The sequence below is a fragment of the Atta cephalotes genome (genome assembly GCF_000143395.1).
Source record: "Atta cephalotes unplaced genomic scaffold scaffold00023, whole genome shotgun sequence".
NCBI lineage: Eukaryota > Metazoa > Arthropoda > Insecta > Hymenoptera > Formicidae > Atta > Atta cephalotes.
This window is the reverse complement of record NW_012130087.1, coordinates 1182529-1197374: the sequence shown is the minus strand read 5'-3', so window position 1 is coordinate 1197374 and position 14846 is coordinate 1182529. Positions and strand designations below refer to the sequence as shown.

At 38.6% G+C, this 14846-nt stretch overlaps 1 protein-coding gene across 1 annotated transcript; it reads left to right on the top strand.

Moving 5' to 3' along the window:
• The first annotated feature begins 5844 nt into the window (after nt 1–5844).
• On the top strand, nt 5845–6521 carry LOC105619850. Its single transcript, XM_012201367.1, has 2 exons — nt 5845–5938; nt 6063–6521. The coding sequence occupies exons 1-2, from the start codon at nt 5845–5847 to the stop codon at nt 6377–6379; spliced, it is 411 nt and encodes a 136-aa protein (XP_012056757.1). The 3' UTR covers nt 6380–6521.
• Nucleotides 6522–14846: the final 8325 nt, after the last annotated feature.

Below are 14846 nucleotides of genomic sequence, written 5' to 3'. Positions count from 1 at the left end.
CTATATATATATATATATATATCGATAATAATAATCTTAATTCGACCATATGTGACATATAAACAATTCCTTCGCGAATATAACTACATTTTTCGCGAACGTGGAGCTCAGTTATAATTACATTCTGTAATCAGCCAGAACTCTACGTCTTATCATTTTCGATTCTTTATACTTATGTAAATCTTGATAGCTCTGTCAAGACGCGTTCGAATTGATCAGTTTTCTTGAACCTCAGATCAGTCGAAATATTTCAGTTGTTTTTAAGGAAGTGAACTGATCCGAATGGACTGAAACACCTTTTCATTTGGATCTTGCTGAACGAGAAAGCAGAAAGCGATATAACTTCTTATTCTTCACTTGACACATCACTTAATAAATCGTACCGTGTCATTTTTCTTTTATACCAATATATTTAACTATGTCTTTTTAGTATTTTATTTCCATTTTTTATTATTTATTTTTATTGTTTAATTGCCTCAAACCTCTCTAATTTAATTTCCTTTATCTATCCTTTTAAGAATGATAAAATCGCACTCATTAATATATGCCTATTTATCGCGCTCTTTAATATATGCTTACGAATTCTCTGACATATTTAATGGACTTATGCCCAATTTCTTCACTTTTAGATAAGTTGCGGATAACTTTATTCAGGAGATATCTCCATTATAATCTGCAATAAAGTTATCTAGAGGTGAAGAAATTAGGCATTAATGCCATTCGAATCGATTATTTAGAACAGTCAATTTGAGCTCTGGAGCCAAAACACAGTCATCGATGCAAAAAAATTCCATGTATCCATGATAAGATTCCGGAGACTGTAAAGCGTTGATATACATCTGAATGATGCTTATCAACATTTTACAATGCCTAAAAGCTTACACACATTGAATTTTTTGCATCAATGACTTGCGTTTTAGCTCCTAAACTCAAATTGGACAGGCCTAATCTAGAAATTTGCTAATTCAGCAGATCTTATCTTTTCCAAATTTTCCTTTTGCTATCTGAAAGTTCGGTAGACTTCATTTTTTCTAATTTCTCTTTCAAATTTCAAGTCCTTTCCCTCTTCCTTTCATTTCCCCATTTTAAAGGCTAATATTATTTTATGATATTCGTTAAAATGTAAATAATCTATTATTTCTAATAATGTTCCCTTAAATGTTGTTAAAACCGATAGTGTTTCGTAATATTGACGTAACACTCAATAAAATTATTACTGTAAAATAAATAAAATTCTATTTTCTCGTATATAAAAAAATTAACATGTTGAGATATTAAAATATGTATTATATTTGCTTAGAATTACCAAATAAATCCTATTTTTATATTAATTTACACCAAGTATTTTGTCAGCTCAGCAGTTTATATCGATTATTAATTCATTTATATAATTATCGGCTAGCGTGTACCGTAACCCATGGCGATTGAAACGCCCCGCCGTTAAACTATGATAACGAGGCCTTCGGGGAACGATAAGCCGGTGCTTAACGTAACTCCTTTTACTCACTCCTTTAACCTAACTTCCTTAACCCGACATGCCGACACGACGACACCTGCCCCTGAGCAAAATGTCGATTTTTCGAATGGCACATTGAGATTTCTTCGGAGAGCACCTTTGTGCATACTTCATCGGATCGCCCTGATTACATCTCCGAACGTCATGCGCGATATTTTAATGATTACCTGCTTTGTATCGAGTACTTTGAGTCTATATGCGGTTATTTCGTCGAAAGAAGATTCTGCACGATAAAGCTGCACGTGAACATAGTAATTTTAATATAGAATGCCTCATGCGTAAAATGATTACATGTGATATGTACATTACAAGGTATTAGACACTGACAATGAGTGTGTCTGGCTTCAACGCTTCAGAAGCTGTTGAAGCTACGTCGAAATCGCGGTGAAAGTTTGCAAAACTGCGAATAATAGTAAAACATCCTAATTACGCGAATATCGGAAGAAAATGCAGATCGCCGTATCCACTCTATCTGCCGCAGTGCGACGTAGAAAAAGTTAATGTCAATCGATGGAAAGCACGTCGTTACGCGGCGATTATTCCGCGGAATCGCTGTCGGCGTGAACAAGCGCGAAATGTTTTGCCTTTTCGAAGCGTCGTGATTTTTTTATTAGACATGCCATTGTAGTCCCTCGACGAAATGGAAGACGAGGATTTCTACATCTGGGAAACTGCTGCTTGTTCACAGTGTGCCGCGACACATTGACAAAAAAGCACCGTGACTCGAAGCTGCGAAGAGAAATCAGGCGACAGATCGATCGACGGGTGGTAAAGCCACACCGTCTCGGTGAAGACGCGGTCTTCTTAATCTCGTCCTCGCTTGCGCCCTGCTGTTCCTAAGTTTGTTTACTATTTTTGTCAGTCGCGTTGTTGCTGCCAAAGCCGGATCTTGTTCCATCGCGAAATTCATTTAATGCGAAAAAGCGTGCTAATTTATCTTGTTGCGCGTAAATGGATAACGTTCGTGACCGCGACGATTTTTTTCTTTCTTTTTTTTTAAGACAGCCGCGCCTAATTGGATCACCCACGTATCGCGGAATCATCTGATGCCCTAAAAAGTCACCCGCGTCGTAGGAGGTCCTCCCGAGAATAGATTTATTAATTTCATGGAATTGTTTTTCACGGATCCCTGGGATTGCATGTGAGAATCGCACGGTCTGATCAAGCGGAACCCCCACAGGCCGTGCCGAATCTCGGTTTCCCGTTCTCTAAGTCGGACGATCTTTCACCAGAGATCTATTTGACTCTAGTCTCAAGTGTCTAAGATATCGTCTAAATTTAAAAAACAGGCAACTGTTAAAAAAGAAAAACCTGATACAATTGACATAATTATGAACAATAAATAATCGATCTTTTAATTTCTACAATGGGATGACTTTGCGAAGCTGCGATTCGTCGCGAGTGATGATTTCCGGGTACGAGCCGTCTTCGCGTCTACGGAGAGAGCGTGCATTGTGTGAGACAAAATGTAAGAAAGGAACCGGCGAGAAACGCTAAATCGGAGCAACGCAAGCAGCGAGGTCAGGAGGCTGCCTGTCTGGATTGAATGGCAGCATTTAAAACGGCTTAAAGTCACCATGGACGTAATCAGACCTGTCGATCTTTCGCCCGACATCGAGCGTCCCATGCTCGCCATAATCCCCCAAGCACGAGATGAACACGTTGGAACCTCATTCAGCGAGGCCTGGTCGACGATGCGGCCGGTGTTCTTCGATGATCCGAAGAGGATCTCCGCGTGTCGGCACTAATCATTGTGCCCCACGCGATATGGGCCCATAATAAGCCCACGTCGCTTCCATCGTTGTCCAGTGCCGATATAAGAATAAAGACTGTCCGTCGATCGGCCCGTTCTGATTTTCTCTTCTCACCTCCCCCTCGAAGAATTGGAACTCTCTTCGTCACCCTACGTCTCAAGCCTCTCATTGTAATCGTGAATCGCGGTACAGGAACGTACTGATACACCATATATACATGGACCGTCGTGTTTCCTTGTCATCCCATTGCTGGCCGATATGAATCCCATGTCTGTGCAACAGATAAGATCGTGATCGATGGTACGTGCGATCGATATTTCGCCCTCGCGTCTCCATTTGGACGTCTCTCTTTATACGGTTCTTTGTATGAAAAATTAGGTTTCTTCAGTGAAATCTTACGCAACTAGGTATACCTAACTCTTAATCAGAATTAAATCACTTGGAAAGTCATTTATGTAGCAATAGTAAGCATCTTATGATGCGTATATGGGTAATAAGAAACAGAATGGACGAGAGTGTTGCCATAACGCTGCGAAAAGCGAGCGTTCACACAAAAATTAAGATCGTCTCTACGATTGTAATCGCTGTCGTAACGCAGCAAGGGCCGGTATCACAGACGCAAGAGAGAAACGCATAAGAAGTCGCCGTCGTACAGGATGTCGGGATAATACACATTATAGTCCAGCCGTCATTACGTGCAAGTCCACCGTCCTGCGATACGTGCGCAACGCGAACCGGAAGAACGACTCCCGCGCACTCTGCTTTTCCTGCATGAATGAAATGTAATTTAAGCTTACTCAAGCACCCGTATTTTCATTCATCCCGCATTAAGGTACGAACGCTTCTTGCAAGTTTCTGCGCAACAACGCCGTTTCATCCGTAGCGAACATCTACTTAGACATCGCGTCGACTGCGATTCTTTCAGACGATTTTTATTTTCGCTCTTTTTCGTCTTTATTCGGGAACACCTGACGAGCATTCGCGACGCTGAACCGCTGTCGCGAATCGTTACAGAAGATTTGAATCGCTCCTCAGGTGGAAAGCGACTCGGCAGCCTTTAATTTGACGCGACGCGTCAAGGTAACGTCAGGGGCAGGAGAGAGAACGGAGCGTACGGAAAGGGGCAGGAAGGGGGTAAAAATCGGTGAAGAGGAATCATGGCTGGATGCACTCCCTCCCTGTGTTCACGCACTTTTACTGTCGGCCAGTATCGGTATTGCCCCTGCATTTTTCGAAGAGGGGGAGACTGTAGCTGTGGACGACCGACCTGTTGAGCGCGTCGTCGTCGTGTCGAGGCGAATTGCGTGTAACGCGATGTACATAGAGACTGCAACGAAAAATTGCAGCAGCGCTTTTACAACAATTGCTGCTCAGTTGAGAAAAACTCGCTTCGCGACCCGTAATTCGCCGACAAAGAACATTCAATCGCTTCCGGTTGAAGCCTCCTCGTTTCTTCCGATCATAAGATCGTGACATGTGTATAATTTCGAAGAGTTTGCGTTATGTAATAGATATAAAATGTGAAATAAAAATTATATGTACAGAATATCTAAACATTCGCGACTCAAAATACTATAACAAAAGTTTTCATAAAAATTAAGTAAAAAAACTTATTTGTAAACTTCCATTTTTTTATAGTTTCTAAGATATAAGAGTTTAAATAGAGATTATGTCAATTATAGACTATGTTTAGATAGTTTCCTGTGAGTATAGGTGAACACGCTTGAAGTACGCACTTATCAGCACTCACTAGATGTTACTGCACGCGCAACTCATAGACACGTGACTATCTAAATATAGACTGTAATTGGCCATATTTAAATCCTTATTATCTCAAAAATTACTGCTTAAAATAAAAATTTACAAACTTTTTTACTTAATTTTTCAAGAACTGTCTTACTATAATATTTTAAGTAGCAAATTTTAAGACATTCTGCATACTGTAAAAAATAAAATGTTAATTTACTTATAGTCGTATAGTGGAGAGAGAGAAACTTTCTGAGAATTTCAGAAAGTCCACTATACGACTATAAGTTAAAATTAACATTTTATTTTTACAATATATATACGAATCTTTATTAACATAATTTAGACGTTTTATTCTTCTCTTTAGAAGATCAGGATATTTATTACGGAATTGTTCAGAATGGATTCCGATCGGAATTATTCCGAATAATTTGATAATACATGCCCAGCACTCTTTTGATTACAGATATTTATTTCATCAGATAAAAATCGCGCAGGTAATTAAGAGAAATGCTTCGCTTTACACTTGTCTTATTTGAGCTAATTTCTTCCGGTTGTCAACGGGTAGAAATCAAAACAAAGCATACTTTCTTGAAACGTGCCGTTTGCGGCGCTCCACTTTCTCTCACGCGCGTTCTTTTTTTTTTTTTTAATGACACTCATTAGGATCATTTATAATGGTCAACGACCGCGTACACGACGAACGGCAAATTACATTTTACATAATGTCATCCCTACTCGATGCACTCGCGAGTAAGCGCGTTTATATAAAAAGAGAGAGAGCGCGGCTAGACAATCGATTGACAGTTTGTTACTCGATTTCCGAAGATGACCAAGTTAGCAGTCATTGCGATCGTCTTGCTGGCGAGCACTGCCTCTCAGTCCCAGAGGATAATTAGGGAAACACCTACACGGTCCACAGGTGAAAGATATATAATCGAACCGAGTAAAATTAATTTATTAAGAAATACTTATTACTAGATTTACATGCAATCAGATTTTAATTCTTGATTAACTCAAACCTCTTTATCTTATTTGATCACAAGATGAAAACACGGCTGTCATCGGAGACATTCTGCAGAAGATCTCGAGCGGGGACTCGAACGCGAAGGATGACGCGAAGTTAGTCGAACTCATTAAGCTGGAAATCGTGAGGACCGCGGAAGAAATTAAAACGCCCACAGGATCGATCGATGCAGCCGCTAAAAAGGCACAGAAATTGGTATCCGAATTGACTTCGGCGTATACAAACGCTATTTACAAATCCAAATCTCCTGAGGATGGTCGAGAGAATTTTATACGCTTCCAAAACACCGTCCAGGCGATCGTGGAATTCATCAAAAATGGTCAATTCTTAGCATAGACTAAAGATCTAAAAACATCTATTTTCTTTCGCTATCTATTGTAATCTGGCATATTTATACACGTACCTGTCTGTCACAAATGTATCATAAAAAATCAATGTATCATAGATAAATATAATTATGAGTTAATCATGCAAAGTGCACACCGTCTATCCTTTCGCTTTTAAGCACGTATGACTTATGATAATTATATTATATTAAGATTAGGTAATAAGCATCGATAATATTTATAAATGCGAGAAAATTATTTATTCCGTAGACAATAGAAAAAAGAAATAATTTTTAATTTATACCGCGAGGCCGCGCGCCCTTCGGCGATCGTTTGTATTATTTTGCTGGCAAGACGAGCGCGAGCGGCAGTAACGCAGAATTATTCTTGCTGACGTACGACTCAGAGGCGGACGATCCATTGTAAAAGCGGCGGTGGGCTCATAATCTGGCGATGTAGGATCTCTCCAACCCGTGGGGCTGACCGGAACTGCGCCTATGCTCTTTCGCCGGAAGCGCCGCTGCCACATGTAGTAATATAAATTATAATGCCTTTACGGTTTTTCCTTTTGTAGATTTGCATTTAAAACACCGGAATGGCATTGTCGTCGAAATCACCGAACGCAATTTTCATGGAAATAAGAAAGCTATTTCTCTGTGCAGCTCTCCCGCCGATATGCGATTCTCGCGATTTCCTCTCAATCCCTCTTTTTTTCCTTTCTTCCTTGTCGCGATGCGCGAAAAGGAGAAGATTCGCGCATCGCAATAAGACACAGAATTCGATTCGCATCTAATCATGCCAAGGCTGATCAGAGATTGCGGTTTTCACTATTGGCCCAACGAAACTCTATCTGCGAATCTATCGCGGTGATTCCTCGCCTCGTCTGCCGCTTTCGGGAGAAAGGAAACTTTCCATTCAAAGGATATACGTAATAATTGTTCGCGAAATACGCGAGTCGCGTTGCTAGCGACGAAAATAAAATCGTGACGCACGCGCGGGCGTGCGAGCTGGTCGGCGGTCATCCATGAAAGTGGAAACCTGGCTCGTACGAGAGGTGGATGGATGACCTCTTTCGATTCGCATGTAGGACGCAAAGGAAAATATGCGTGAAACGTTTAATCGCGCCAGCCTCGATATTTCACTTTGTATTTGCACTCTCTTATTCGATGTGACATTTAGATCATTTCTTTCCAGCTCTTTCTTTATTTCAGACGTTTTCTCTCGTTATATTTTCAATGTATTCTTTGATGATTGTCTAGCACACTCTGTAAAATATCAGTGTAGGTTTAACACCATGTGACTATAATGCGGTGACTATAACGCAGTGACTATAATTCTCACTGTATGTTGGTGTCAATATTAATCATCAACATGCTATTAACCTTTCATACCTCTTGAAAGTTCCGTAATGATCACACCGGGATCAAAATGATCTCAAAGTGCGTTTAATCGGTTCGTTCTTTAGTAAAAAAATTATTGAACGTAATACTTCAAACATTATTGTAGAATATAAAAATATCAACAGCTTTATAAAGATTTTAATTTTAACATATTTTTTTTAAAAATCCCAAAAGTATGAATTTTTTTACTCAAAAAATCATAACTTTTTCATTTTTAATTTTTTTTATAAACATTCATAACTATATACAGATATGATACTTTTAGAAAAAGATAATACAATAGTCCACATTCTAAAAAATGTATTTATTCTAAAAAATTATTGTAAAAAAAAATTATTAAAATACTAATCAAAGATATACTAATTATAGAGATATAAAGCTTCAAAATTTTTTGGAGTCAAATTGATTCCAAATGGCAAAGAGTTAATATTAATACCAATATGATATGGATTTAAAACTCCTAGTCCAAATATTTACATCAACATCATCATCGTGTGAATTTAAAACTTATGATGTGGTTTTAATAATGGTGTTAATATAAACATCAAGAGCTTTAATTTTCCACATCATGTTAGTGTTAACATTAACATCAACATAATAATTAGATATCGCATGGAGTTAAATCCACACTGATAGTTTTTAGAATGCATTATCTCTATTAGCAACGCAGTGAGATATTTTATATCTGTTTATCTGTTCTAAAATATCTATTGTCTGCGAGTTACACATACTCGAAGTTCGCTATATCCTCACGTTGTTTCGTGCGTCGCGTCGTCTAAAACTACAACAGTGCTAGATTTTATATAGGAGATTGATTCGAGCACGAACTTACAAGAAGCACGGATAATATAACGCCAGAACATTTTGTTTTGTTACGCGAAGGAAGATAATAAACATTGGCTCGACGTCATCCTGCGTGCTACCGACTAAGATAGCTGCAACGACGAAACAATGCGGCATTGTATATCGGCAGCCTCAACCGCCAAAGCCAAGCACCGTGCTAAGTCATGAACGACGTTACACGACATACACGCTTGTAGATTCCTGAATTTCCGGATCAACCCTCGATCGTCGCACGCTATACGGAACCCCAATCTGACCCCGTTACGGTTCGTAAACGTCCGAAAGAGCTCGTACTTTGAACGAGAATCTCTTGTAATTGCATAACATTTGCGAGCGTTTTTATTTATTTATACATCATCGCGCATGGAATCTTTTATGCCATATCCATCTTCTTCGCTTTTCATCCATCGTCGAATAAAAATCATACGTTTCCTATGGATTTTTCAACACAAACGCGTAACGTCAATGAACACGGAATCGAAACGAGGAGAAATATAATTCCAGGGGAACAGAAGACAAGTGCACGTGGAACTGCGTTTAACCACGACCGAAAGAGTTTGCTTGCTTGCTTGCTTGCGCGCGGCGGGAGCAACATTCCGCGGGGCATAACTCGAGCTGGCCTCGAGCTCACGAACGGAGACGACGGGTCACGACGCCATGTGTGCGGCCTTACCAACCACACCCACTATCTATTTATTTATGTCTACCTCACAGGCTTTTTACTCGTGCCGTCAAGCTTTCATTGCTGCGCGTGCTGCGTCGTGAACAATCGACGAACTGGGCCCCGCGGCCCCTTCGTCCGTGAAAAGTCCCCGACGACGACGATGGCGACGAACAAATCGTGGCCAAGCGTACACGCGGGGACCGATCGGAAAATCTACCACCTGCGTGCCCCGCAGTTGCGTCGTACGGTACCTATAACTTCGTATCTCTACGGCATTGCAACACGTGGAATCCCCGCGGATGATTCCAAGATGTAGCCCGTATGCGGTCGCGCACGGTTTAAGTATATGTAAATGCACGCGCTTTAGGGATTCCGCCTGGACATGTGAATTCCTAGAGTTAAATAATACAAATATTAACTAACAGAAGCCGATTTACCGTTGTATCGTATTGAACGAATAAATAACGATTAAAAAAAGGAGGGATCAAAATGCAATAAATTGTGTATATAATACTGATATATAAATATATATAATTTTAATTCTAAACCCAGCTTTTCAATTTTGTTAATTTTAAATAAATATTGTTTACTAAGAAATAAAAATCATTTTATACTATTAATAAATTCGTATTGAAGCAAAGACGATGCATGATGACAAAAAGAGAGATTGAAACATAATTCAAAAATTGTTTAAATTACTGTCTCATTACATAGATATAAAAATACGTATAATTTCAATTCTAATGCACACAGCTTTTCAATTTTACTTTTTAATTTTAAATGAATATTGTTTACTAAGAAATAAAAATCATTTTATACTAATAATAAATTCACATATGCGTAAATTGTTCCATAAAGAATATACATTTATATGCATCATGTAAAAATATATTTATATATATATATATATATATGAGGGGGACAGAAAAATTCCCAAGTTGATAAGACCTGGTCAAAGGGGTCTGTGGTTAAAAGCGGTTTCAAATCATCAACAAATGGTCTCCGCGCAGATATATTTCGCGCACGCGGCTTCCTCGTTTATATCTCAGGTAATGCCGCTTTGTATCTTGCGGAACGTTTATCGGACGGCATCGCGGATCCTCACGATCCTGCTGAATACAAATACGAGATGCTTGCGGCATAATTTTTTGTTCATGACTACTCGCAAGAGTTTTTGTCGCGCGCTCTTTTTACAAGATTAAAAATATAACTTTGATACAATTTCGAATCACGTGCAACAAGATTAAAGTAACTGCGTTGAATAAGTTAGATAAAGTTCATTTTAGAATTGCGTAAGCGTAGTTAAGTGATTACAGTTGTAAGAATTAAAGCTCTGCTCAAAGTAGCGCAAAAGTCCATTTTCGACTTACTAACCATATGTACCAATAATACGAAGTGCTTATTGGATTACAGACCATTAAGTCTAAAATGATCGAAATAGCCAATAGAAAAGTTGTCGGGATTTCAGCTTGGATAAAAATGCATTATTTTGGTACATATCTAGAGCTTTAGTACACTGAAAGAAAAGATTGGTTGTTGCAACAATTTAGATTATCTGCAATATCAGTATATGATTTCGATAGGCTAACGCAACTAAAAATTTGCTGCTACAAAAACTGTAGCTGATCAAAAATGCTATCCCATATTTTACTATCTAAATTATTGCAGCAACCAATCTTTTCTTTCAGTGTTGACATTACATTTTATTTTTATGTCTTAACTTTTTACACTTAGAATTGTTAAATTGACTCTTGTTAAATTGTCGACATTTCGACTTAGATAAAAAAGGCTTGCGTTATTTTGGTATATATCTAGAGCTTTAATACACTGAAAGAAATTGATCAACCACGATCGAATATTCTTCTCATATTTGACAGTAACTGATCAATTCTTATACAACTACAATAATTTACAATTACGCTCGTACAATTGTAAAATGAGCTTATTCAGTAATATCATGGACGATTGATTTGATATTCCGGTAGTAATAACACGATTTGATCAAAAAAACAATTATTAAGCTACTGCAGGAGAGAGTTTGCGCGCGATAATAACAAAAATTATGCACTAAGCGTGCAGGATAGTCGACGATTAAAATCTTGGCAAAAACGCAGAATCTCGATGTGCAAGTTACCGTTTCTGACTGTCGGTTTCCGGCGCGTTCGTTGCGCCAAGAATCGCACATACGCGGTCGCGATGAATATGATTCTCTCATCGTCGTTCTGATATTAAACGTAAATCTAGTGTTCGATGAGCGGCAAACGTATTTAGAAAGCACAGAACCGGTATAGGCATATACGCATCGATTTTTATCGGCTACCAAAAATAATCAGATTTCTCGCTTTAATTCGACACCGTCATTTATCATCGGATATACGTTTCGCATTGTGACACGAAAGTTACCGATATAAACCGATAATACGTCGAATCTAATAGCGTTTTTCCTTGGCTGCGCTATTGCTCACTGAGTGCATGTTAAAACTATTGTACACTAATTTAATATCTGAGTATAAAAGTGAAAGGCGAATATTTCGAATTATAAAATACATATTTTACTTAACAATACAATGAAATGTTATGACAAAAAATATAGAACTTTTAATTTTAAAAACAATACAAAGATTTTATAAAGAACATTTTATAAGAATCCATTTAACAATTCTAAGTGTAAAAAGTTAAGACATAAAAATAAAATGTAACAATAATAAAATGTATTGAGAAATTTACGCTTTAACCTAATCTGTTTTTATATTTTAATTTTTATTAAACAAACATCTTTTCATCAGTTTGTGTTCGACAGCTTTAACATGCATTCTAATGCAGCCAAGGGGAAAACGTTATAAAGTGTAAAATGTACGCGAAAAGATAAATGAATTTTGTATTATTATTATTATTGCGAGACCTGTAATATTTCTCTCTTTCTCATCTTTCAATTTTTGTAATTTGAAATTTATCTTTTTTTTTGAATGTCATTTCAGGATTAAATTGGTATTCGAGAAAACGGTCAGCTTAACGATGGTCGGTGCCTTAATTATCGCCCACCCCGACGTTTTCTTGGATGTTTACCGTTACTTAAAACGGTACCCGCTATACAAATACAGCACGCCCGATAATTCGCCTCCGCCGCCGCATTAAAGTCCGCGACCGCTAATAAACGCACATTCCAGCACTTTGTGTTTGAAATAGCATCATTCGCTACATGTTGCAACATCATAATCTCAACCAGACCAGAAAATCAAGAACATGCCTATCTCCTTTGGCTCTTCGTTAAAAAATAATGACGTCGCCGTGGCTTGTAACGTACTGCACTCAATAATAACACTTAGAAATAGATAGCGTTTCGCCAGCTCATCATTTGTGTGTATATATTTGATATATCTTAAGAGGAAATAGCTCCTTCTTCTTTTATTTTATGTGAAATTGCAAATTTATTGAAAATTATGGAAAACGTAAAAATATTCAAATTCTTTGCTTTATCTCTTCGCTAAAATCTTGAAAAATGGTAAATGTAACGGATTGAGCGTTATCCGAAATCTATTTCCATATTCTTAACTTTCGCGTGTTTTCCCGATCCAGTTATGTAGTTAGTATGAGTCTTCTGAAGCGAAACAAGCTATTAATATTAGAAATAAATGACGTTTTGTTAGCTCATTATTTGCGTGCACAGAGACTTATTTGATTCATCCTATGGAAATATCTTTTTCTTCTTCATTTTATGCAAAATTGCAGCAATGAAAATTATCAAATGAAAAAAATGTGAACATTCTTTCCTTTATATAATACCTCTTCGCTGAAAAACAGTAAATGTAAAGGATTAAGTATTATCCTAAAAATCAGTATTCTTAAGTTTGACGTATTCACCCGGTCCAACTCGTTACGTAGTTGGTCTCCTGAAGCGGAACAGGCTAATATTAGAAACAGATTGTTTTGCCAACTCACGTTTGCGTATACAAAGTCTTATTTGATATATCTTAAGGAAATATCTTTTTCTTCTTTATTTTATGCAAAATTGCAGATTCAATGAAAGTTATTGAACGTAAAAATGTGAACATTCTTTCCTTTGTGTAGTATTTCTTCGCTGAGATTTTAAAAAATGATAAATGTAACGGATTAGCGTTATCCTAAATCAATTTCCGTATTCTTAAGTTTCACGTATCCTTCCGATCCAATTCGTTATGTAGTACTAGTCTCCTGAAGCGAAACAAGCTGCTAATATTAGAAATAGATTGTGCTGTGTCAGCTCACCATTTGTGTATATAGAATCTTATATTTGATAAATCTTAAGGAAATAGTTTTTCTTTTTTATACGAAATTACAGATTCATTGAAAGTTATCAAACGTAAAAATGTTCAAAGTCTTTCCTTTATGCAGTACCTCTTCGTTGAGATCTTGAAAAATGATAAATGTAACGGATTGAGCATTATCCTAAATCAGTTTCCGTATTCTTAAATTTCGCGTGTTTTCCTCCCGGTCCAGCTCGTAACGTTAGCCGGTGCGAGGCTCCTGAAGCGGAACAAGCTGACCCTGGGGACGGAAATTAACAGCTACCTCACGAAGTGCGCGCGGTCGTGCGACTGCTTATATTTCTTTTCTCTTTCTGTATCTCTATCTCTTTTTTCCTACGTTAGCATCCCTCGCGATGAATTCGCGCTCGGCAGCGTCTTTATATCGGCGGCTCGATCGCGTTGGAGGCGACGGCGGTGGCGCGCGTTCGCGCACGCGGTGCGCTTTTTAAATAACTATAATGAGGGCAATTATCTTGTGCGCCGACAAGCAGAGTGTGACGAGTCGTTGTTACATATTGCGGCACGGAAGATGATCGCCCGAAGTGGATGGAAGAAGAGTGAGGGAGGAGTTAAGGAGGCGGAAGGAGGTGGTTGAGGGAGGTAGATAAGCAAAAGGGGGAGAAGGGAGAAAAGAAGAAGGAGAAGGAAATGAAGGTGAAGGAGAAAGAGGAGGTAGCGCGTGGCAGGCGGACCCCCTGTCTTCCTCTCTCATCTCCTTTCCCCTTGTCCTCTTCTACCTTCGGTAGCACCACCCTCGCCACCCGAGACTTTAACTACTTTCTTATTCGTTCGTTTTAGCCCAGCCTCGCAGGGGCCTCCAGACATAATGTGCCTTGCAGCTCCTTACGCATGCTGAACGCTAACTTGTCCCCCTTCGCCACCACCCCCTTCGCTTGCCACACCGCCTCCTTCTTCTGTTGCCTCCACCGAGGCACTCGTTATATTCTTTCTCCCCTTCTTTCTCCTCGGAAGACTGTAGCCCCGAGAGGAACTGCGGGTCAGAGACTGCGAGGCATATTCAACGCAGACTCGTGGCTCGTGCCTAGATCCATTGGCGTCCGACTCTGTCGGGAATTACGCCTAGCGTGACGGCGGCAAGACGCACACGCTCCGTGGTTTCTCGAGAAAGACGAGAAAACGGACCCGAAAGTAACCGCGAGAGGAAAACCGCATATCATAGTCGTTCATTTTTTAACTTTCTGTTACAAATTGTGATAAAAGATTATTTAGAACATCGATCAATATATATTATATATTATATATTATATTTAATGTATTTATGTT

What these genes read in the sequence shown, in the direction of transcription:
- LOC105619850 (XM_012201367.1), top strand. Translation starts at nt 5,845, where the DNA reads ATGACCAAGTTAGCAGTCATTGCGATCGTCTTGCTGGCGAGCACTGCC. An exon ending in AACACCTACACGGTCCACAG is followed by an intron (nt 5,939 to 6,062) that starts GTGAAAGATATA and finishes TTTGATCACAAG; the next exon opens with ATGAAAACACGGCTGTCATC.